Source organism: Polypterus senegalus, chromosome 7, assembly GCF_016835505.1.
Source record: "Polypterus senegalus isolate Bchr_013 chromosome 7, ASM1683550v1, whole genome shotgun sequence".
NCBI lineage: Eukaryota > Metazoa > Chordata > Cladistia > Polypteriformes > Polypteridae > Polypterus > Polypterus senegalus.
The window spans coordinates 51342812-51367843 of record NC_053160.1 but is presented as its reverse complement, the minus strand read 5'-3'; the positions used below and the strand labels follow the sequence as shown (position 1 = coordinate 51367843).

The following is a 25032-nucleotide window of genomic DNA, read 5'->3' as shown; positions in this document are numbered from 1 at the left end:
AAATATAGTGCCATCCATCGGATAAGACCTAAAACCGAGGTCCTGACTTTCTGTATTCATAAAAGATCACTGGGCATTCTTCGTATTGAGCATGGCTATTGTCCAGGCTAAATTACCCTCCATGGCCTAGTTATTCTAACTCATTATGTAAAAAGCACTTTGAGTAGTGAGAAAAACATCATATAAATGTAAAGAATTATTATTATTACCAACTGTGGAGAGCACCACTAAAGACCCTCCAACATGCATATATTCATTTTACATCTATAGTACACAAGAATAACTTAAAGCTACAGTAGCTACTGCAGCAGTTAATGTAAACATGTGAGCTTTACATACATTTTGTCACAAAAAATTAGACTTTGTACTTTTTTCTGATAGCTATTCTAAGCACCACTCAAAATCACAGACTGGAATGCGTACATGAACAGTTTTCTAATTAAATGACCTTTGCCATGTAATCAGTTTTGAAGGGCTCCATTTCTCTATCAAAGTAGTAGTATTGATCAAAGTCTTTAGGCTTTAGCACAATGTACAGTCAAATTTTCAAGAACAGAATAATAAAATTAAATGAAGCATATTATTGAGAAAGAGGGCGGCACGGTGGCGCAGTGGTAGCGCTGCTGCCTCGCAGTTAGGAGACCCGGGTTCGCTTCCCGGGTCCTCCCTGCGTGGAGTTTGCATGTTCTCCTCGTGTCGCGTGGGTTTCCTCCGGGCGCTCCGGTTTCCTCCCACAATCCAAAGACATGCAGGTTAGGTGGATTGGCGATTCTAAATTGGCCCTAGTGTGTTTGTGTGTGTCCTGCGGTGGGTTGGCACCCTGCCCTGGATTGGTTCCTGCCTTGTGCCCTGTGTTGGCTGGGATTGGCTCCAGCAGACCCCCGTGACCCTGTATTCGGATTCAGCGGGTTAGAAGATGGATGGATGGATATTATTGAGAAAGAATTCTCCCTCATTAAAGTATAAAAAAGGTCTGAAGAGAAATCCCCAAAACACAAAGTGAAGTGAAAAAGAATACAAACATTAACAGAATACATCATTTTGCCTGTATGTAAATTCAGAGAAACCTTTAGCATGATCCATTCTAGATGCAGTGTTAGCATAATGCAAAACTATGCTTTAAAAAATTAAGATTTAATATCCCAAAAGAATGTGCATTTTTCAATTTTTCACTGAAATTTGGTTAAGTGTCTTTTTAATGATCTTTCTGCACAAAGAATCATTAGTATACAGCAGAATCCTACTGCTTGTCCAAAACTAAACACAGTGATCATGTCACCCCTCAGCTGGATCCTGTTTCCTGGCTTTCACTTGAGTTTGAGTTAACTTCACAATTGTGCTACTGACTTACAGTAAAATCTGTCTGTTTTAACACTCCAGAATGTTTTCCTATGCTGTTTACACCATATAAACCTGCAGATAGCTGAGTTATTCTGAGGGTGACATCCTTACTGCTCCAAAACCCTGTTTGCAATGCATGGCAAATGCCTATTCAAGCTGTAAATCACTGTTATTCTCAATCAACCACATTTTGTTTATTTATTTTTACTAAAAGTAGCCTTTTAACACTGAAGACTTTGGTTTTGATTATTTGATCACCTTTTATGTGGAGATAGCACATCCTCACCCATGCTCATGTGTGGCTCTTCTGGGTTTTCCTGTTTTTTCCAAATCAAATTCCAAAGGTCAAATGTGCAGATTAAATTGACTGGTGACCCTTTGTTAGCCTGTTATGGCTATGTGCACAGGTGTAAGTGATTAGGTAAGTATTCTTATTATCCCAGAGGGAAATTTGTTTGCAACAGATAAGTACAAAGCATAAGGCATCATTACATAGACACATGAAAATATGCCAAGAGCCAACATATGACAACCATTGTTACAGACAGTACACACACCCATAAAAGCTCTTTAAATAAGAATAATGAAAACTAACAGTACCTCATAATACTTTAGAGTTCAACGGGATTTCCAAATCTACTAGAATTCAAAATGCATATTAACTTTAGGATTAAAAAGTGGTCTCAGATCTGTTACTATTGATTCTTGGTAACCTTCACCTGTAGCCCAAAGTCTGCAAATAAGACTTAGGAAATATAGGTCAGCTACTGTCTCACAGAATCAAATCCGCCTTCCATCTAACTTGTTTGTGATACAAAGCACTGAGGGTACCGCTGTAATAATTGAAAGACATCGTTGTCTAGTCACTTTGTGTTCTTAATGCCAAGATTTCCAAATCAACTATGTAGGGTGTTCCCACTTCTAAGGGAACGGTGCCCTTTCAAGAGTTTGTTCCAATCTATTTTGTGATCACCATGTAAGAGATCCTAGCTCCAAATGACACTATAATGTAAAAATAGGTGGCTGGATAACACAATGAACTTAGAAGTCTGGTTGCAGTTGTGGGCTGCTTAAGTTAAAGTGTATATATTATTATTAAAAAATCACAAATCTGTATTAACCACATTTTAAAACAAAGGAAAACAAGATACCAGAAAAATATACTAAATAAAGAGAAAATAGTTGCCTACAAAAGTAAAGGTGACTTGATGGTGCATAGAGCTGATAAATAACCAAACTGTGTCATCACAGCTATAGCAGCTACAGACTGGTTTGGTGAAATTAAAATAGCTGATCTAAGCAGCTTTAGTGAAAAAGTGGATTTACACACACACCATTTACATCTTCCTGATTTACCTGATTGCCACTGACAGAGACTCACAGGCAACACAAAGGAGAATGTTTCTGTAAATATGAGCTCCAAGGCTAAATGAACAGTCACCAGAAGTCACATGACAGGGCTTTTTGACAATGGAAAGTTCTGTTTCAGGACAAATGGGCATCAGATTTGTAGTTACGAGGCAAGCAGTGATGACAGGTGACCTGAGATGTGGCAAGTTTTGAAGATGGTCCAATGCTGAACAGGGTAGTATGCTATGGGTTATGAGATTTGAGATGCAATTCTGTTACCATTTAGAGCCTCTAGTATTTCTGCATGTTTTACATGGAAAATAATTCTTATTCATGATACTATGTAATCCAAATATTGTGTTTTGTTTGATAAAATCATCTATAGAGACTTGAAACAATTAAAGGAACACTTAAACAAACTTAAACAAAATATTCAAGTGGAAAATCTTTACTGAGTAATACTGTGTAGTTCGTTGAGAACAAAATGATGCAACAACAGTCAATGGAAACTAAAATCACTAGAGCATTGAGGGCTGAATCGAATATTACATAAGAAATAAAAGTCAAAAATTTCAATAAAAGTCAAAAATTGAAATTGCAGGCTGATCCAACTTGTGTGAATTTCAGCCCAGTAGCATAATGTCAGTAGTGAGTATGGCCCCCACATGCCTGTTTGCACTCCCAATAATGTCTGGGCATGCTCCTGATGAGACGTTGGATAGTGTCCTGGGAGATCTCCTCCCAGACCTGGATCAGGGCATCACTGAGCTCCTTGACAGTCCGTGGCACTACTTGGCCGCATCGAAAGCACTGATACATAAAGTCTCAGAGGTACTCGATTGGATTCAGGTCTGGGGAACATGCAGGCAAGTCAATGGCATCAATGCTTTCATCATCCAGGAACGGTCAGACTCTGCCCACATGAGGCTGGGCATTGTCCTGTAACAGGAGGAACCCAGGGCCCACTGCACCAGTGTAGTGTCTGACAATGGCTCTGATGATTTCATCCTGGTACCTAAAAGCAGTCAGGATTCCGGGCCTGGTATGTGAAGGTATGCCTCCCTAGACCATCACTGATCCACCGTCAAACCGCTCATTCAGGATAATGTTGCAGGCTGCATAAAGTTCACCATGGCATCTCCAGATTCCTTTACATTTGTCACATGCGCTTAGTGTGGTGCCAATGGCAGAGATGCCAATTGTGTATATTCTGGTGAATACCAGTCAAGCTGCACAGTGATGGGCTGTGAGCACACGTCCCACTAGAGGCCCACATGCCAACAATTTGGTCAGAAACATGCATACCGGTAGCCAGCTGGAGGTCACTTTGTAGGGCTCTGGCAGTGCTCCTCCTGTTTTTCCTCACACACAGGAGCAGATACTGGTCTTACTGCTGGGTTGATGCCCTGTCTAGCTTTCCTTGTGTAATGGCCTGTCTCCTGGTATCTCCTCTGTGCTCTTGAGATTGTATTGTGAGACACAGCAAACCTTCTTGGAGTAGCACGTATGGATGTGCCAATTGGGAGGAGTTGGACTACCTGTGCAACCTGAAATGGCTGCAGGTACCATCTTATAACTACCACTAGTGACAAGGACACTAGCAAAATGCAAAACTAGAGAAGAATCAGTCAGGAAGCATAAGGAAAGAGCAATTGTCTGTGCCCACCACCTGCAAAACCATTCCCCTTTTGGAGGTTTCTTGCAATTGCCTTTGCAGTGCACTTGTTGTCACTTTCATTTGCTCCAAAGTAGGTGAAATTGATTCACAATTGCTTATGCTTCCTAACTGGACAAATTGATATCCCTCAAGCATACCTGACTAGGTGTTAGTCTGTTCTTTTAATTTTATTTGATATATTTGTGTCCAAATAGAAAAATAATGTTGATTTGTATTTTTTAAATGTTTACCATTACAACATTTTGTTTTCTTGTGGAAACCGCCATTTTGTCTGGGCCACCATCAGGATGAGATGAACTGTTATTATGACTGCATCTTTGTGGGGTTGGTGATGATTGCATCATTTACAGAACGGTATAAAAGCTGGCATCAGTTAAACAATCTTCATCCAGGAATATGAACGGTTCAGTAACAAGAGATGGTGCTCTAGCTCAAGGTTTTCCAGTATTAAACACTTGGCGTTTCACATTACACTTTTTGGCTTTCTGCTTTCGACACTTGTTGTGACATTTAGACTTTTGATTCATCTTCTGGTCCATTTATAATTCTAAATCTGCTCAGTTTTCTACTGGCAGAACAGTAGCAGAGGGCCTTTGCCTGAGCCAACCCCAGATGTATTGCAATTCCATTGCAAGACACATGTGACTCACACTGGGCCAATTCAGAGTCAACCTAAACTGCACGTGTTCAGAATGTGGAGGGAAAGTCGATTTATCTGAGGGGAAAAAAAGTCCTTGCAGACATGACGAGCATACAAAAAATCCACACAGGAAGCACTGTGTTATTTTGATATTGCTAAAATGTAGTAGATAGTTAGTTGTACAGATAGGAATTTGCTCCTTTGTCCCACACTGTTAAACTGTATTTGATTTGGCTACAGAAGACACTGCACTCTAAGATGAGAAGACTAGACTTTTTTTATTAACCTTGTGCTTTTAGAGGTTTTTCCAGTTTAAAGCAGTGTGAACTTTTGGTTTCCTGTGTCTTTTCCTAATAGTTATTTTACAGTGTTGGACAGATTAAAACGAATCAGAGAGAAATAAATTTAGTTGAACTGAATGGCGTTTTATATCCTTCATCATTGTTACATGCACCCTCGACATTCTTCATTCAGTTCATTTACCCTTTCAGACTGGAAGAGTTATAATAAGCAGATGTTAAGTAAAATTGAAACTAAACCAATAAAAAGGAGAGGTGCTACATGACCCTGGAAGATATAGTGGCTTTATAGACAGGTATTTCTTTATTCCATGTTTAAAGATTTGATCTATTATTTTAAAAGGATACATACTGTTTAGAAGAGTGGCTCTTGAAATGAGTTGTAGGCTTTCGTTCCCTGTAAACCAAAATTAGATTAGGTGGGTGTCGATCTATCCTTCATTTATTTACTGAAGCAGCTTAAGGCAGTGATAGGGAACTGTTGCCTGGACAGATCACCAGTCCATCACAGGACACCAGTTAGCTTGGTAAGTAACAGACTTTTTAATTAGGCTGCCCTGTCATTATTATAATGCGGTTGTGATTTGTATTTCACTTTAAATTAAAGCATCAGCTAAATAAATAAATGTAACCTTAAAAGTAAATATTCATTTTAGGGTCATGGGGCCAGAACCCTGTCCTAGAAGGTAGGGATCAGCCTTGGATGGAAGCCAGTCCATTGCAGGGTTATTAACACATGTGTCGATCCATATAGTAGAAGTGATCTATGTGGTAAAGTGCAAAGCAAGTAGTAGATATGTATTTTAAGTTTGAATCGCACAATTAGGGTTAAATGGAAACACTGTTTCATTGCTTAAGTTCAAGTTTATTGTCATATCAAACATAACTGAAATCAAAAACCAAAACTCAAAATTAAACACACAGCCAATTTAGAAGTGCTTACGAACCTAAATCCCATATGTCTTAAGGGATATAACAAAAAAATGGGGCAGATATGCAGACTTAACATGGGCAGTTTCCTGGCTGAGGTTTGAACCTAGCCATTGGAATCATTCACACTAATAGGACATTTTAAATTCAACATGGCTATAGAAGAAAGGAAAACATACATTTCCACTGGATGACTTAACCTTCGGGTGGTCCTCCACACCAGAAACTATCCATCCATCCATTATATCCAAACTACAGCATCATGGGGGTCTGCTGAAGCTAATCCCAGCCACCGCAGGGCACACACACACACACACCAAGCATGCACTAGAGACAATTTAGAATTGGCAATGCACCCAACCTGCATGTCTTTGGACTGTGGGAGGAAACCGGAGCACCCAGAAGAAACCCATGCAGACACGAGGAGAACATACAGACTCTATGCAGGGAGGACCCGGGAAGCGAACCCGGGTCTCCTAACTGCGAGGCAGCAGCGCTACCCACTGCGCCGCCGTACCGCCCCAACCAGAAACTATCCTGGATTAAATGCAAAACGAAAACATAATATAATGGAAAGAACACAGTTTGTAAGTTGGATCGTTCTCTTGCAAGAAAGAAGCAGCATAAAGTTAAAACTTGTACACAAAATTTTGTAGACCCAGGATCTAATTATATCATGTATAGTTTCTGTAATTACATGCTAAAGTTGTTAATTAAAGTTCATCTGTTGATTTTGGTTGAGTTCAACTGGAAATCAGTTGTAGTTGGAAAAATGTGTCTGCCTAGTGAAGCAGGACGAGAGGATAGAATTGCACTTGCCACCTCTGACCGAGTTTTGAACTGACATAGTCTTGGCTCTGTACACTGCACCGCTGCTCCATTATGGCTTGCTAGAGGTCCTGGCACCCCATGGAGCACAAATACAGATGCTGTCATCTGATATCCAGGAGTATCAGGTCATTTAGTCAGGCATTTGACACGACTGAATTCTTCATTTTGGGCCGCTTAACTGATACTAGCGACAAATGTGTTCCTGCTGTATTCTTGCACTCACAGAAGCAATATTCAATATGCAGAATCCTGAGATTTCACTTTGAGAGCGGCATTGGTTTAAACCTGGTGTGCTGAAGGAAAAAAGCCATGACATGAATGAACATTGCTGTGCCCGTTACAAAAAAAATCATACTAAGGGAACATGAAGTATTTCCAAAGTGATGTAGCTAATAGTGAATACAAAATTATAAGCTTTTGATATTTTCAAGGGGTACCTGGCTGGCAAGAGGGTACTAGAGAAAAGTTCCAAAAGGATGGTGTAGTGTAGAGGAAAGTAATATAGAAATCTAACATTGAAGTTTCTGAGCCATACCGGCAGCAGTACAGGGCCTTTACATTTTGGAAGCATAGGGGTAACTAGGAGAATGCACCGCGTATTTTGAAAGATAAAACAGGATGAGGTTCAGTACAAGACCGATTTACAGTAAATGTGGCCTGATCTAAAGCATGTAGTATTACCTAGGATGGTAGAGTGCAGGAGAACTAGCAGATGCTAGATGTGCCTGACTCTTTCTTTACAGAGAGATTCAGCGTAGCAGTGAATGTCAACAGTCTGTAAGGTCTAGCAGGTGGATAGCAGGTGGCATGAAGAAGGGGATGAAAGAGCAACTTTCGTCAAATCACTGGACATTCATTGGAAGTCTTCTCAAGAATTATGGTCAAAACTTTCAACCATTATGTCCTTTATTTTTCTTGGTGGGTGTATGGCTCATTGTGCTGGGGGGGGTGTGCTTCTTTTTCAAATATATGGTATACATGTGAATGATTTTTATTAGTCACTGTAGCTGCATCCACTTTGCAGAGTTTTTGTTTTGTTTTTGTTATTTTATCCCCTTTTGAAAATAAGGACACCGGAGGTACCATTTCAGAAATTGTGGAACCTACAAATCCTCCACTAAAATTACACCTTGGTTATGTATGCAGTTGGGAAGAAGTCAGCCTTGGATGGTATTTAGTTATTGTTCATGTAAGCAATGCCACAGTATTCTTATGATTAGATCATGAATACAAGTATAATTTTACTTTTGAATGTTTCTGTAATCGTAATGCACTGTGATGGACTGGCAGCCTTATTGGTCATTATTCACACCTGGTACTATGGATATTGGCTATAGCTTTACCAGATTCATTGGAATAAGTCTCATCTCATTTTCTGAAACTGTTTTTTGGTGAAGGTAGCAGGCCATGCAGGTGCACCCAGACTTCCCTGTTCCCAGCTATAGATTCCTGGGGAATTCCAGGGTATTACCAAACCAGCCGAGAGGTATAATCCCTCCAGCGTGTCCTGGGTCTGCCATAGGGTCTCTAACCACTGGGATGTACCCTGAGCAGCTCTAGGGGAAGTCTTCTGGGCATCTTTATGACATGCCCAAACCATCTCAATTGGCTCCTCTCAATCCAGAAAAATACTGACTGTACTTTGAGTCTCTTTAGGCAACCTGGGTGTTCAGAACTAAGTCATCTGGAGCTTTGTACTCTTAGTAGTGTCTCCCTTGGTGAACAGGTTTGGGCTGAAAGGCCTTGGGGTGGCATTTGCCAGTGAATACCTGGTGGTCAGGCAACCCATATAACCTGGCCAGGCTTAGCCTAAAACTGCAATATGGTGCCATCTCGTGGGCTCACCACCTTGCAAGACAAATGGTGAGAGTCGGGTGCATAGCCAGTTTAGGGGCAGGTATAGGTGGGAAAGACCTAGACAGAGTAAACCCTGGCAATGCAGACTGGCTTTGGAATAAATGAATTTGGAGAATAGATGAATGAAGAAATCAAAGTCATGGGTAGCCTGTATTAGGAGCACTGGGATTAAGGAAAGAGCTAACCCTGGTTGGCGTGCTTGGCAATTGTAGGGTACACTTATTCATATTAGGATAAAGTAGTGATTCTGAATATACATTCAACCAGAGAGTATCTGGAAATGCATTTTGGGGTGGCTTTGAATAAAAGGATACCAATAGGGTTTGGGTCCCCTAGCAAGAAAATCATATGGTATCTGTACCTAGCCAACTAGGATTAAGACAGAATCAGGGTATGTTTTTTCAAAGCAGGCTGATGTCTATAGAACACAGAAGGAAAACCAGAAGTATACTAGTGCAGAGAGTGCTTAAGTCAGGATTCAAACACAGGACTTGGGGCCATGATGAAGCAGTGCTAACTGCTGCATCACTGAGCTACCCATAAAATGATATACAGAATTTCTTTTTTTCAAAAGTGATGTGTCCTATAATTGTTGCTTTGTTAGTCGGGGAAGCCTGTGGCTCCTGAATTTTCATCAATATTTGAGAAAATACAAATTATTAATATCAGTATTTGATGTACTGAATGTTTGATAGCTCTCTCTGATTTGATAGCCAGGAAGTAATCAGAACTTAAAGAAGTAGCATTTTTTGGACATTTTTGCTTTTTGGGTGGTTGAGTCATTGCGACTATGCCTCCACTGCCATCTGAAATCACTAAGAGATTTAACGGTAGATCGCTAACTATCTCTATGGAAGCTTCCTTAACATTGCTACAATGAATTTAAGACAATGTTTTGACATCTCATCCTTCCCACTCATGCTAGATTTCACAGTGGAACAAGGTTACATTTGATGCCTCATTCTCCATAATGTATGTTTTTATTGCTTAAGTTTACTTTTGACATGGAATGCTCAAGAAGAACTATTGATTAATCAATGAACATAGTGTAATAAAAATGATCCGAGTTTAAAAATCAACACTGCTTTGGAACCCTGGTTTAAAAATCTTGGTATGTCTCCCTGTATCACACAGATTTTTGCCCTACTATTTATCTCAAAGATGTGCTTATTCAATTCTCAATGTTTATGAACAATTTAAGTTTCAGGTAGTTTGCTGAACAGAATACATACCTGGAGGGGACCTGCATTTGTAAGGAAACTCTCTCACACTACCTTTTGGACTGAAGGACCTCCATATTTTATCTATTTTAAATAACTGCTTTCACTTTAAAAGGGACCATGAAAGTCCAGGATTGTCCAGGGTTGGGGTTTGTACTTAGATAGGTACATAGAAAGAGAAAGCTCTGTCTCCCAGAAGAAATTTGGCTTTATACAGAAACTCTTTAAATAAATAAATAATAATGTATTTATGTGTGTGTATATATATACATACATGATACACACACACAGAAAAATGATTAAAAAGTAAGAAAATTTAAAAAGAAAGAAAATGTCTGACTACTACTGTGACCACTATTGAAGTGTTCTTGTTAACTGAAACCTTGTTTTGCAGAAAAAATGCTATTTAATACACTTGCATAAAGACCCATCATTTGTGTATTTACAGTATTCTGACTAAATTCAAAAGAATACTTCTGCTAGTTTTAAAAAAAGCAATAATTGGTATTATGTATTTTTAGAAATTCTGTGACCACTGAAGTAGTTTCTCCTGCATTGCTGCAGTTTATAATTGGCACTGCCTTGCTGACTTGTTCTTGCTTGTCCTCATGTTTACTTTTCACATTTCTTAGCTATTAATATTCTCTCCTAGGTTCACAGAAACTTCCTCACTTTACTACATGTCGGTCACCAGAACAAGAAACATTTTCATGTTGGTGGAGTGTGGGGGACTACACAAATCTAACAGGGCCTGGAATGCTGAGGGTCTTCTACAAAAGAAGGTAAACTTAAGTGAAGTAAACAAATCCAAAAGAAATGCGGTGTCCTCATGGAGCAGATCTCTGAACAGCATACATAAATATTGTGTCTGCCACATTTGTAATGGGCCGGAAATACAAAACATACTCACGTGTCTCACAGCAATTTACTGCTGAACATAATCTTTTCACTTGATTTTTTTTTTCAGTAATTTTACTTTTCAAATCATTTTTATAAATGTAATTTAGTATCATTTTTGAAGGTTAGTGGAACTGGCATTATCTATGAAGATGCAAAGAGAAATTTTAAATGTCTGTATGAATTACATTAATTATAGTTAATAATTTTAACACTGTTGGCATTCTCATTAATGCAGAAGAGGGAAAAGGATGAAGCCTGCAAAGCAGCAAATGAAGGCCCGCGGTTTGAATAATTTTTATCCTAATTATTTTGCTTAAGTCAAGGAAATTCTATTGTTCTTATGGTAAGCAAGACCAGCACTTTCTGGGATGAGTTTAGACTTCACACAAATGACATATGGTTTAATTCTGGCACTGATTAATGCTGCATATCTACACAGTCTTTATTTTTAAGTTTGCAGAAAAAGATCCTTTACTACAAACTCAGCATTCTTTTTCCAGCCACCCCCATAGTCATAAATATTGCAGTTAAGAATGATACATTTACCGAATAACAAAATTTAGAATGGATAAACAAATGGATTCCAAATCCTTTTATAGATAACATCCACACAGAGATTCCTTTCACCTGTGGTGTTATAAACCCCCTAGTGACCAAAAAGAGAAATTGTACTACTTTTGCTGTGTAGAGTAACATATGTAGATAGATAGATAGATAGATAGAAATCCAGCACACATCTACACACACAAACATATATATATATATATATATATATATATATATATATATATATATATATATATATATATATATATATATATATATACACAGTAGAGTCCCGCTAATCCAAAAATCCGCCTAATCCGAACAGGACTAGGGGAAAAAATACAGTAATTTTTATAAAATTTCTGAACTGGGAAAAGTAAAGAAAACAAGTTTTTTCAAGTTATGTCGTACGTTTAATGTACATTTAAGAAACTTGTAATTTTTCAATTTCGCTGTCTAACTAAAAATCCAAAATACAGCCTTACTTCAAATTGAAACAAGTTCGAATTTACTCACATATGTAGAATCCATGTTCTGTACAGCATTTACACAAAACGTAAAAAGCAAACCATTATCTAAGAGGTAAAGTCAGTGATCTTCTTCTGACGCAACGAACAAAAAACCGGCTTGAAGAAGCAATGTTTCGCCAACGCCGCATAAACATAACATCTGTTGGGGTTGCATCGGCGTGTTGCTCAACGTAGCGCAAAGAGAGATCAAGGGCACTGGCTGTGGCAGTGTGTGGAACAACATCAGTCGGCGCGTCCCCTTCCTCCTCACTGTCGTCTGCGTCGAGATCAGCTGACGTTCCCTGCACAGCTGCCACAATGTCATCATCTGTGTATTCTTCATGGCCACAGTCGTCAACGGCTGTCCACTCTTCCACGCACTCTTCTTCTGCATTTTCACAACCTGGCATTCTTTTCACCAATTGAAGAAGTTCGCAATTTTCTTTTGTCGGGGGGAAAACTGTTTGGACAAACTCTAGCTCAGGCCAGAGATTTTTCCATGACTTCTGTAAGGATTCCTTGCGTGTGTTTTCCCAAGCTTCAGCAACCCAGTAAATAACATCTTTGATGTTCATTTTCTTGAGTTTATCCAAAATTGTTAGCTCTTCATTATCTTCAAGTAGGCTACGAAGAAGCATTTTTCTATAATTCTGTTTCAAAGCCTGCAAAACCCCTTGGTCCATTGGCTGCAAAATCGATGTGACATTTGGTGGGAGAAAAATAGCCTTGATATCATCGCAAACAACTTGCATTTCTTCTGGATGTGACGGAGCATTGTCTATAAGTAACAAAGCACGAGGAGGCAATCCATTTTCTTTGTTAAACGCCTTTACTTTTGGCACAAATTGCTTGTCAAACCATTCTTGGAACAAGGCACGATCCATCCAAGCTTTCTTTTGATTTCTGTAAAAAACAGGGAGAGAGTTCATGTTCATGTTCTTAAAACAGCGTGGTTTTGCCGATTTGCCAGTAACCATTAGTGGAAGCTTATTTGTGGCAGAAGCATTGCTGCAGGCCAACACAGTTAGGCGCTGTTTATCCATTTTAAACCCTGGTGCAGATCGTTCCTCTTGTGATGCAAGACTTTTGGTAGGCAATGCTTTAAAGTTAAGTCCTATCTCATCTGCGTTGTAAAGTTGCTGGGGCGAGTAGGAAGAAATGATGCATTTGAACTCCTCAAGGTATTCAACAGCTGCTTTGTTGTCCGCTGACAATTTCTCCCCAGTTATTGTAAGCTGCCTGATTCCGTGTCTTTTCTTCCATCGGTCTAAGAAACCACAACTAGCCGTAAATGATACGTCACCGTCCATGAGCTTGTTCAATTGAAGCGCCTTTTCTTGAATTAGAGGGCCAGTGATAGGGATTCCTTTCTGTCTTTCTTGTGTAAACCATAAGAAAAGTGCTTCGTCCAATTTTTCGTAAGAAGACACTGTCGCCTTGCTACGTTTTTCAATTGTTTTTTCACTTGTGGTAGCGCAAAACTGCTCAATTTTACCTCTGTTCTTTTTCCAATCGGAAATTGTTGCTTTCCCGACACCAAATTCCTTCGATAACTGAGTGGCACTTTCACCTTTGTCAAGTCTTTTCAACACTTCCAGTTTTTCTTTTAATGTACACGAGTTTACGTTTGCTTGCCATGATGATTAACAGCAGGGACAAGCACAGAATGTAAAGAAACCACACTACACACCACTCACAAGGACTCACAAAACACAGGGCAAGTGCGCGCACACGAACAATAACATTGCACAAAACACATCACTCGGCAGTAGCAGGTGGCACACTGACTCAGTGACTCATAGTTTGGGAACGGAAATCAAGAGGAATGCGTAGGTCTAGGTCACTGCCCTTCCGCTACTACTCACGTACCGCCCGTCATATCGATTTTACCTCCGATCACAGTCACACTACAGTGCAGTTTAAATAGCAGTGTACTAGAATACGTAATTTCTTACCTTTAATTCTTGACACATCAGACGCTTAATACGCCTCATAAAGTCAATATATGGCATTATATGACAAAACTCCGCCTAATCCGAATTTTCGCTAATCCGAACAGGGTTCGGTCCCAATTAGTTCGGATTAGCGGGACTCTACTGTATTTGTTTTGAAAACAGTACATTAATTTAGGGGGAGCTGAAGCGAAAACAACTCTGAACAGAGTGCCAGTCCATCCCAAGGCCCACAATTACACACACATCCATCCATCCATCCAGTTTCTAACCCGCTGAATCCAGATACAGGGTCACGGGGGTCTGCTGGAGCCAATCCCAGCCAACACAGGGCACAAGGCAGGAACCAATCCTGGGCAGGGTGCCAACCCACCACAGGACACACACAAACACACCCACACACCAAGCACACACTAGGGCCAATTTAGAACCGCCAATCCACCTAACCTGCATGTCTTCGGATTGTGGGAGGAAACCGGAGCGCCCGGAGGAAACCCACGCAGACACGGGGAGAACATGCAAACTCCACGCAGGGAGGACCCGTTACACACACATACTTAGGCCAAATTAGAATTACCAATTAACTTAACCTGTGCATCTTTGAAGATACAGGAGGAAAAATGAATCACTAGAGGGAAGACCCATGTAGACCTAGTGAGAACATACAAACTCCACACAGGCAACATCTGAACATTTTTGTCTCAGACTTTGTTTCTTAAACTCATCTGTCTTTTTTTTTCTAGTTTTAAAAATACTGGAGGAGAATGGAATGAATGTCCAGATTACCGAGTTGGGACTGAAAATGAGTGTTATTTCAACACGACGTATACATCAATCTGGGTCCCATACAATCTTGAGCTAAGGTCGGAAAACAAAGATGTCCTTTATGATGAAAGGTCCTTTAATGTGGAAGACATAGGTACATTTCCCAATTGTTATGGTAACAGATCATGACAATATGATGCATATTTTTAAATGTATTGTGATGAAAGAAAATGCAAATTAAAAACATTTTTCTTTTGTTTCGATTTACATGTTATAAATGAGGACCCAAATGAGTCTGTACCTGAACTTGATAGATTAATACATGGAGTCTTTTAGTTAAATTTTAGAATGTAATCAAGTATCACTGTGTCTCCAGGAATACTTTTTCTGTGTTGTGGCATCTCACCTTTTGCTAGATGCTTGAATTTGATTTGAGTCCATAAGTGGTGCCAATCCATTAAGAAAAAAATTGTTTTTCTCTAAGCAAAGAAAACCTTGATAACCAGTTATGGGGAAGATGATACTTTTACTATTTTTGCCATATTAGTTGTTAGGTACATATTACACAGTCCCCACACCAGACAAAGTTATATACTATGAAGTAAATACTAAGAGTTCCATGATAGTTATACAATAGATCAGCACATATTTTGTACAAAATGAGGATAAGAAGTAAACATGCATATGTGAATAAGAAAACATAGACATGATGCATTAATAATTCATGAGTTCATTAGGTAAATTTGTCCTGTGTAACAAAAAAGTGTGCAGTTACCAAATGTATATCAGTTATCGTTTAGGCACTTAAACAATTTCAAGAACTGGACAAGGCACCAGAAATTTGACATGAACGGTTTTTTACACAGTAAACCCATTGTGATCAACAGATGATTTACTGTGGAATATATTAAACGTGCAGTCATTTTTCCAGTTTTCCTTTTAGCATATTTTTGCTTTCAGTTAAACCGAAAAATTCACTCAAGATGGCATCTTTCTTTGCTGCATGTAGCTCACCTATAAGCATTGTTATTATACTGCTAATTATATCTTACAATACATTGCATTATTAAGTGGTTTTTAGTGACTTTCACTATAAGAATAATGTCAAGGAGACAAAAATTGTAGTGTTTGTTATAAAAAAGGCCAAAAAGGAAAACAAAGTAGAACTGAAACAAAGAAAACAAAACCGTGATAGCTGTTTGAGCTTTCCTGCACAGAGGCAGAATCCGTTACTGTCTACTGTGACAGATGGCTGGGGCCTATGCCTGGCCGGGACACCCCTTCACCACATCTGCCAGGTGGACACGGGTGGGAAGCCCAGTATCTCCCCCTGGATGCTAGATGGCAGCCTCCCTGGGTTGCAGCGGTGCCTCGACTCCCCCAGGGCTTCATGGTGGTTGATGTTCTGTGCAACTCTGTGGGGTTCCGCAGGCGCCGCCAAGGGGTGCTGCAGCAGGAGCTGCTGGCCCATTTTGGGAACTGGTTTCACCTTACCCGGAAGTGCAGCCAGATGTCGCCAATCAAGCACCTGGAGCACTTCCAGGTACCCAATAAAAGAGAACCAGCGACCACCTCTCAGTGGCCAGAGTCGAGTTGAAGGAAGACAAAGCTTGCTGAGGAGGAGTGGTGGTGGAAGAGAGAAGAAGAGTGCTTGGTGTGAGTTTTATACTGTGCTTGGGACTGTGTCGTGGCTGGAGGGATTACGGGGAAGAATTGCCCTCCAGCTGAAGAAAATAAAAGTCTTTTTATTTTATACATGCCTCCATGTCCATCTGTGTCAGGTCAGGTGCCTATAAAGCGCCTTTTCTTAAACTATCTAATTGGGGCTTTTGATGCAGTTTTCATCCCAACTCTAGACTCAACATTTTGTTTGTAGCAAGACTGCTGTAAAGCCTCTTCCAAAATTACTTACAACATAGCCCCAGGATTACTGAGGTTAGGGCCACCAATCGATAAAGTTCTGTACCTTTTCCAGTCTGCAGTTGTCCACAGCCGGTATTTCAAGGTCCTATTTTGTCCTTTAAAGAATGGCTTTCTTACTGCCACTCGCCCTGTCAGACCTGCAGCACAAAGTCTCCCCACAGTAGAAACTGAGTCTTGCTTTTTTTGACCACTGTTAAGCTGTGCTTAAAGCTGTTGTGCTGTGAGACACCTATCATGCAAGCTGGTGACCTCCAGAAGCTTGTCTTCTGATTGGGTTGTGACTTTGGGTCTGCCTTTGGATTGTGCCGGACACCATACTCACTGACACTTTAATTTTTTTATTGCATTTTCTCTAAATGAAAGACCTACCCATCTAAGAGTAAAAATGTTGTCTCATTTCATTTGTTAATTGCCATTTTCTTGAAATTATCACTGGGATATTGTCTAAGTAGTACTTCAGATAGAGTAGTAACACAGTCTGTTCTGACGCGGCGTTAAGACAGAGGGTTTTTAAGTAATCAACAGAACTTGAGACACCTGTGCAAATTGTTTGTTTCAACTTGTAAGGCTAAATTAACTTTTAATTGCTACAGAACATCTGTAGGTTGTAACCTATTACAGTAGTTGTTCCCAGAAGAAGGGCCTTTTGTAATATTCTGAAATTTGCTAACCTAAACTTTAAATTTAAACCTCTGACAGTTTAATGCTTACCTTTTCACCATTTTAGATCATTCATTGCATTTCATCTGATTAAATTTGAAGAAAAACTGGAAAAACAGAGATGTTCTAAAACTTTTAGGTTAGGTAGATTGCCCAGAGGGGACTGGGCGGTCTCTTGGTCTGGAACCCCTACAGATTTTATTTTTTTCTCCAGCCCTGGAGTTTTTTTTTGTTTTTTCTGTCCACCCTGGCCATCGGACCTTACTTATTCTATGTTAATTAATGTTGACTTATGTTTATTTTTAATTGTGTCTTCTATTTTTCTATTCTTCATTTTGTAAAGCACTTTGAGCTACATTTTTTTGTATGGAAATGTGCTATATAAATAAATGTTGTTGTTGTTTTGACTGGTAGTGTATATACTGTAAATACTAAATAATAAGCAAAACAAAAATGTACAAACAACCATGCATTATAATAATTCAAAACAACATTAAAGCAGAAAATACACTTAAGCCAGAGAATAAACCTTGCTAAAACATGTAGCAAGCTGTTACATTTTTTTTCAGTGGTGCCAAGGTGCCAGGGCTTACCTCTCTACCTGCAGTGCCCTTTTTACAATACTGGTGTCTCTAGCTACATTACCACCATCAATGCATCTATACTTTTTTCTCTCTGTCATAGCTCTGCTGGGCCCAGTCCTATGCCAAAGTCTCCTTACTGCCATTATTTTGTCCACTGGAAAACCAATTGCCTTTATTTTAAAGTGAATGTCTTTTGATGCTGCAGCATTGCTTTAATTTATTTTAAAATTCTAGCAGGAAATCATCATATAAGAGATCCCCTTTTCTCTTTGTGTTTTAGTTATCCCTGATCCACCGGTCAACCTGAACTGGACATTGCTGAACACTAGCCAAACCGGTCTACACTATGATATTCTGCTGCGATGGGAAGCTCCTCCTACAGCTGATGTAGCAAAAGGTTGGATAACCCTGATTTATGAGGTCCAGTACAGAGCAGTCAACGACACAGAATGGAAAGTGGTATGTTACTATGAAAGCAATTTCTGTTTGTTCTTTTTAGCATTTTACTTTTCAAATTAAGGAACTGGCTTAATGCAATGTTTAGAAATGTGTGTTTTGCTTTATTACACGTGAAAGTTAAAAACAAGAGCTCAATTGCATAATATTTATGCAAATCTGCCATTCATCGTATACATTATTTGAACCATTTTGACTGTAAATGCCATAAAAAATATGCCTTGCGTCAACAATACAGCAGTAAAACTCAGCTTTGGCTTTGCTCAGACATTATATAATTTGTTACAACCTTTTTTTCTCTGTATTTACTGTCTTTTCAGACCCTTTCACCTTCCTTCCTTCTCCATCTACTTCATATTTCAGGTTTCTTTAGTGCCAGGCTTTTATTTTTTGTCTTTAAAAAGTAACACTGTTTAAGCTGAAATAAAAATACTTTGTAATACCTGCCAGTGTCTTCCGGCTGATTTGACTGTATGCAGATTCCACTTCCATTGTGAGTTGGCAGATGCTACTGTATACATTCCTACATATCTGAATACATGCAGGTAGTAAAGGGGGTGAGGACTGAAACGTAAAGGATAATCGATAAGCTGACAGAGTAAGAAATGGAGTCCAAAGTATTTTGCTTAATCTTGTATGCTGCTCTGCTAGGGTGGGCATGAGTGGGTAAACTTTGGCCCACTGGAAGAGTGCAAATGGCCCACAAGCTCCTCATGGAAATCTATAATATCCCCGCCTTTCTTGTTTTTGTCTCATGTGTGTTTTTAAAGAATATTAATTTTTGTATATGCTTTTAATAGTGATGGATTTCATTGGGAGAGGAATTTCAGGTGTGACTCTGTGCATAAATCAGGGCAAATAGCTTAGTTTACAAATATGAAAGAACAAAGTTAGAATGAAAAAATTTTCCTGGTATCAGTTCTGCCAAAACTGAATCCTGATTCCTGTATTTCAACCTGTGTGTTTGCTGAGACAAGAAGTAAAACGGATAACTGTGCAGTTTCTGTGTGTTTTTTTTTACACTTCATCATTGAGTTAGAAGAAGATGTAAAAATAAATTTAGGCAGTTCGGATTTTTGTATGTTTTCTTAATTTAATGTTTGGTTTGTGTACTGGACTTGTGACCTTTTTTGTCTTTTGACTCCCACTGGTGTCTTGATCTCTGATTATTTATTTCCTTTCTGATTGCATTCTAGACAAACCATATATGGAATCAGGGTGAAAGATTCTGAATATTTAACCGGAAATGTTGTATCTATCCATCCATCCATTATCCAACCCGCTATATCCTAACTACAGGGTCACGGGGGTCTGCTGGAGCCAATCCCAGCCAACACAGGGCACAAGGCAGGAAATAAACCCCGGGCAGGGCGCCAGCCCAATGTTGTATCTACCATATTTAAAAAATGTACATTTTGTTTACATTTTCCCATGTTGTCATCATCTCTTTCCATACAGCGCCACTATTTTAGAGATTTTGTATTTGCTATCTTCCTGGCAATGGTTCCCAGAATGGTTCATGGTACGCTTGTTGGTGTTGTCATTGGAGAGACAGCTTAAAGATCATTCTCAGCTGTTCCAGGGAATCGGAGTTTGACAGATAAACCCTGTTTAACTATGCTAAAGAACTTTATTTTTGCCTGTCTCAGATTTTTCAGTCTCTGCTCCTTTTTGCTGATTTGGATTTCTGGTTCTTATTTTTTTTCACTTAATTGTGTTTTCTCCCAGTTTTAACCTTTACCTGTTCTTTGATTACAATTCTCTTGGTCATTTGTCATTTTTTTCTTTTATTGTCTTTAGTGAGTTAGTACAACTAGTTTCTGATTACAGTTTTGCATATAAGCCCTTTTAGGTAATTTTGGCAAAACAGTAAGATGCATCATTACATTGCAGGGTATAGTCATGCAGACAGCTACATTCACATATATCAGGCCAATGCACATTTGGCAGTAACTCAAACAAACGTGTTTTTGAATGTGGAAATGCCAGGAAGAAAAAGTATGTAGACATGATCCATTAGCAGGACTTATTTGCCAGTCACATTCCCTAAAATTACACTTCAGATGCTACCTGTTGTAGTTTTTCCCCCAGGTAATATGAAAGGCCAGCCAGTCAAAACTAAAGGAACAAGCTTTGGTACTGTATATATAGCAGTCTTATTTGACTTTCACAGTCTTGGCCACACTGGAGACTGGACATGCAAGGAATATATCCAGCTGAGCTAAAGCAGACTTTTTATCATTCGTAACTGCATTTCAGTGATCTGAGAACTGGAACAAGTTTATATATTGTACATTATTTATTTTACTTTTAAGAGTATCTTTGCTTCTAACATCTTTAAAACCAAGATCTTGTTTACCTTTATGACTCCCATCAACCCCCACCTATGACTGAATTTTGTTTCTCATGCTCAATGATCCTCGTCTCCAAATAAGATCAAGCTCACCTCCTGCTGCGTTCCTAGCCTGAGATCCAGACCTGGATTCCTTGCACACAAAGTTTTTTTTTTTTTTAATAAATGATACATGCACAGATAAAAACATACACAGAGCTGGCAGAATACACACTTAAAACACATATACTTTATCCTTTTTTTTAATGTTTTCCCTACCTAAGTTATTAATAAATTAATAAACTATTTCCATATTACTTTTTTACTTCTTAAACTGTGTTCTCCTTAACTAACAGTGTTAACCTTGTGAAAATTGTCTCACCTTTTTCCTTTTTTTCAGATGGAACATGAAAAAGAAACTTACTTATCAATTTATGGACTTAAGACCAACACTATTTACGAGATAAGAATACGGTGCCTGCAGCTCAATTTTGACAAGTTTAGTCGATTCAGTGACATCGTTTATGTTTACAATTTTGTGCCAGTAACCAAAGGTGAGACTACTGCTATGGCTGAGACAACTGCTCCAGTGTACATCTGTTAAGATCACAGTCAGAGATTATTTTAATCTATACAGTTAGCCCAAAATGAAGACAAAAAAAATCATATGCTATGTTCACAACAGTTTTTTGGGGGTTACAGCAATAAATACCCCAATGATGCCCCCTCGAAAGCTGGTTTCTGCTTTGTGTCTCTGGCCCTTTCTAACTCTAATAATAATAGCAATTAATTATATTTATATAACACCACTCTAATGTACTCAAAGTGCTTTATATCGACAGTGGAGAACCATTTCAACCACCACCAACGTGTAGCTCCACCTGGATGATGAGACAGCAGCCATACTTGCACCAGTACACCCACCACGCATTAGCTATTAGGAGGTGAAAGGGCGAGAGAGACAGTTAGCCAAAAGGGGATGGGGATGATTAAGGGGCCACAATGACCAGGCCACGGTGTGCAATTTAGTCCGGACATCAAGAAACACTCTACTCTTTTTGAAAGATACCCAGAAAAGTTTTATGACCACAGAGAGTCAGGAACTCTTTTTTACATCTCATTCAAAGGCTAAACTAGATAAGCAAGTTAAAAAATGATGGATGGATAAATAATTAACAAGCTCTTTTATAATGTTATGCATTTTTTTGTGTGTTTCAGAATCCACGTTTCCAGTTGCATTTGTCCTTATTTTCATTGTGGTGGGAGTTGCAATAGTGCTCATGTTAATAATTTTCACACGCCAACACAGGTAAATATTTTCTTCTTTCTTCTATTACTGATTTAGGTATTCACTTTCTGAATGTTATCTATGGCTAGCACATGTTCAGCTCACAAAACACAAAACACTAGGGTGGTGCAGTGGATCAGTATATTCCTGGCTTGCAGCTTCCTTCTGTTAGGACATATAACACACGCTGCTTGCAAAAGGCAGACAGTTTTATTAAAGACAGTAGTCACCCTGAATACTCGCTTTTCTCTCTGTCTTCCTCTCTGGCATATATTACAAAACTATTAGCATTCAGGGACAGTTTTTTTCCTCAGGTCATTAGGCTACTTAGTACTCACTCCTACCGACGACTACATGAAAAGTTTCCTGCATATGTCATCTGTATAATGTTGTATTTGTTGTTTTTTGTTTGTATTACAGTATTATCACATGTCTATGGGAGACATAAACATTACACTGTATAAAATGAGTATTTACTATTTAATTGATGGGATGTTCAAGCTAGATTTTTCTTTGACAGTCTTTTAAAATTAACATGCTTTCTATAGTAACACAGTATGTTTTTAGGCCCTTCCTGTCAATACAAACAAATATGGTTTTGCACTTAAGTTGATTTTTTCATGCCAGATCACTTGCCTTTGTCAGGAATTCTCAATATTGTAAACCCACACTAAATGGTGTATGCCAATACTGACAGTGGACTTGGGGCTGTTTTCCTTAAGAGGATAATAATTTTAACAAATAAAATTGACCTTATTCCATGAGAGATATCTTCTATTGAAAGTCCATTCTGAGTATACAAAGCATGGCTTCAATTTGGCAATTCTGTGCTAATAAATCTGCAAAAAATAAGATAAGAAGGAAGATTTTTTTTTTTACTAAAATGTATTTATTTGTAACAAAGTATAAAAATTAGGATTTTGACATTTGGTTACATGTGGCAGTAGAATGAATTTTAAGAAAAGTACTCCTGTTTTTGCATTCAGTGCTGCTAAGATAGTCTGTATCTCCATGCCTCCCTGCAATGGATTAACTGGGTCTGAGATATTATGTTACATTACCAGCTTAGTAGTGAGCATCAAAAGATTGTCAAAAGGCATGGAACGTGTCTGCTCAAAAGCCCTGAAAACAGTCTGTTTCACCAGCAATGGTACTCTCAGTTATTCTCCTCTGTGTAGAGCAGTTTCCATGGTAAGCTGATGTCACATAACAACTCCATGCAATTTCACAGGTACAGGTAATTACTGATGAGAATTCGTGAGTTTGGCCCTGTCATATTGGTGTCCTTCTCCCTTAAAATAATTAACTGACAGAATAAGACACAATCAGGGTATTTAGTTCACTTCTCGTATTCTTTTAGTTAAACAAAATTGACTTTCTTGTTTAAAAGTACACATCTCAGTATAACAGCCTTGTGTGGACTTTTCCAGTGGACAGCTTCAAGGACCTGAAGTTTATCTTGTCTCAGAAATATCAAGTCAAAGAAGATAAGGGAAATCCATTGTAGGACACACATTCATTTATACAAAGAAAGAGTAACTTGGTATTTTTGTAGCAACCTTAGAAGCTACACAATATCAGTAAGGAGGTCTTTATTTTGAACAAAAGCACACAGAGATGGGTGAACAAAGACAGAACATAAAAGCACAACATAATCAGAAATTATTTACCATAGAGCCCACTTGTTGTCTCCGCACATGCTGATCCAGTTTATTACATGATGTCCCACAACTAAAATTTTCTCAAAAGTGCCTTTTAGCTTCCACTACTCTAAGCAAGCATACAAAACAAGGTAAGGGATCCAAATCTAGGATTCCAGAAGCTCCATGCAGCCATCTTATACTGATGGCACATGATTATTAAAGGTGTCATATGACCGTATATGTCATGTGACCGGCAACAAGAACAGTAATCATGAACAGTATGACTACAGCTATGAAAATTAGATCAAAATGGTAAAACCCACTAAAACCCTTTGAACCAAATGGCATTGTGATGATGTCCTCAAATATAAGAATAATAATTTCTATAAAGTAAAATTACAGAAGATTCACATGATGAATTAAAATATGTCAAAGAAGTACAATCATAACTGAGAGGTTTGTTTGCATGCCAACCCCAAACCACTACAAAGCATCTCCTTCAATTTTTTCTTCCTTACTCACAGATTCTCTCTCTAGCTTATTCTCCCTTCCTCCTCCTGCTATGGAATCATTGCCCCAACTCTCCTCCTAATGAAAACTTAAAGGCTACTGGCCTTTGACACTCTTCTCAGAGCTTTTTTTTCTGGCAAAACTAGATATTCTTACTTTTCTGCGCCCCAATTCCTAGTCTGGTGTCCTTGGTACTATTTAGGTTGCCTTCCTTCAATAATAGGTATCAAGATCCTACCTGTTCTATGTGGGAACCTTTTGCTGGCACCTAATTATTTTGGTTGACATTTCCTGAACTCCTGTCAGTCACCCATGACATCTATTTTGCTTCAGGATTGATTAATATCTAGTAACATTACATTCTTAACACTTATTCATCCAGCAGCTCATCATTTTATATGTGTATGTTCTTCTCAGAAATGGTTTACACTAAAAGCAGAATTAAAAAAAAAAAACTACTGATCACCATTTTGTCATCAAGTTGTGTGCATGTGTGTGTTTACAGGTCATGTTTGCTTATTGTTTTATGTGAAGGGACATTTTACAATTTTGGATTATATGCCAAATATACCTTCTTGGGGATAAATATTTACTGTGGTAGTCTTTAAAGCAAAGCTTACTGGAAATCTTCAGCTCTTTCTGCCAGTTTCTATGTATGCCAGAGTTTAATAATGATAAAGAAATAGGATTTGTTGCTTTTGGCTTGGGGTTTACACTCATATATAATGTTTTCCTTCTTATTCCAAGGTTAATGATGTTACTTCTTCCACCTGTCCCAATTCCAAAAATAAAGGGAATCGATCCAGAACTTTTAAAGG

The 25032-nt window shown here is 38.7% G+C and overlaps 1 protein-coding gene across 1 annotated transcript in view; it reads left to right on the top strand.

Moving 5' to 3' along the window:
- The window catches only part of ghra (growth hormone receptor a), a 313453-nt gene that overhangs the window by 277529 nt on the left and 10892 nt on the right, over positions 1-25032 (top strand). The window contains exons 4-9 of the mRNA XM_039758616.1: positions 10799-10928; positions 14797-14972; positions 18266-18444; positions 21174-21327; positions 21992-22082; positions 24962-25031. Of these exons, the coding sequence (XP_039614550.1) occupies positions 10799-10928; positions 14797-14972; positions 18266-18444; positions 21174-21327; positions 21992-22082; positions 24962-25031 (800 nt within the window). The remainder of the gene's footprint in view (positions 1-10798; positions 10929-14796; positions 14973-18265; positions 18445-21173; positions 21328-21991; positions 22083-24961; position 25032) is intronic.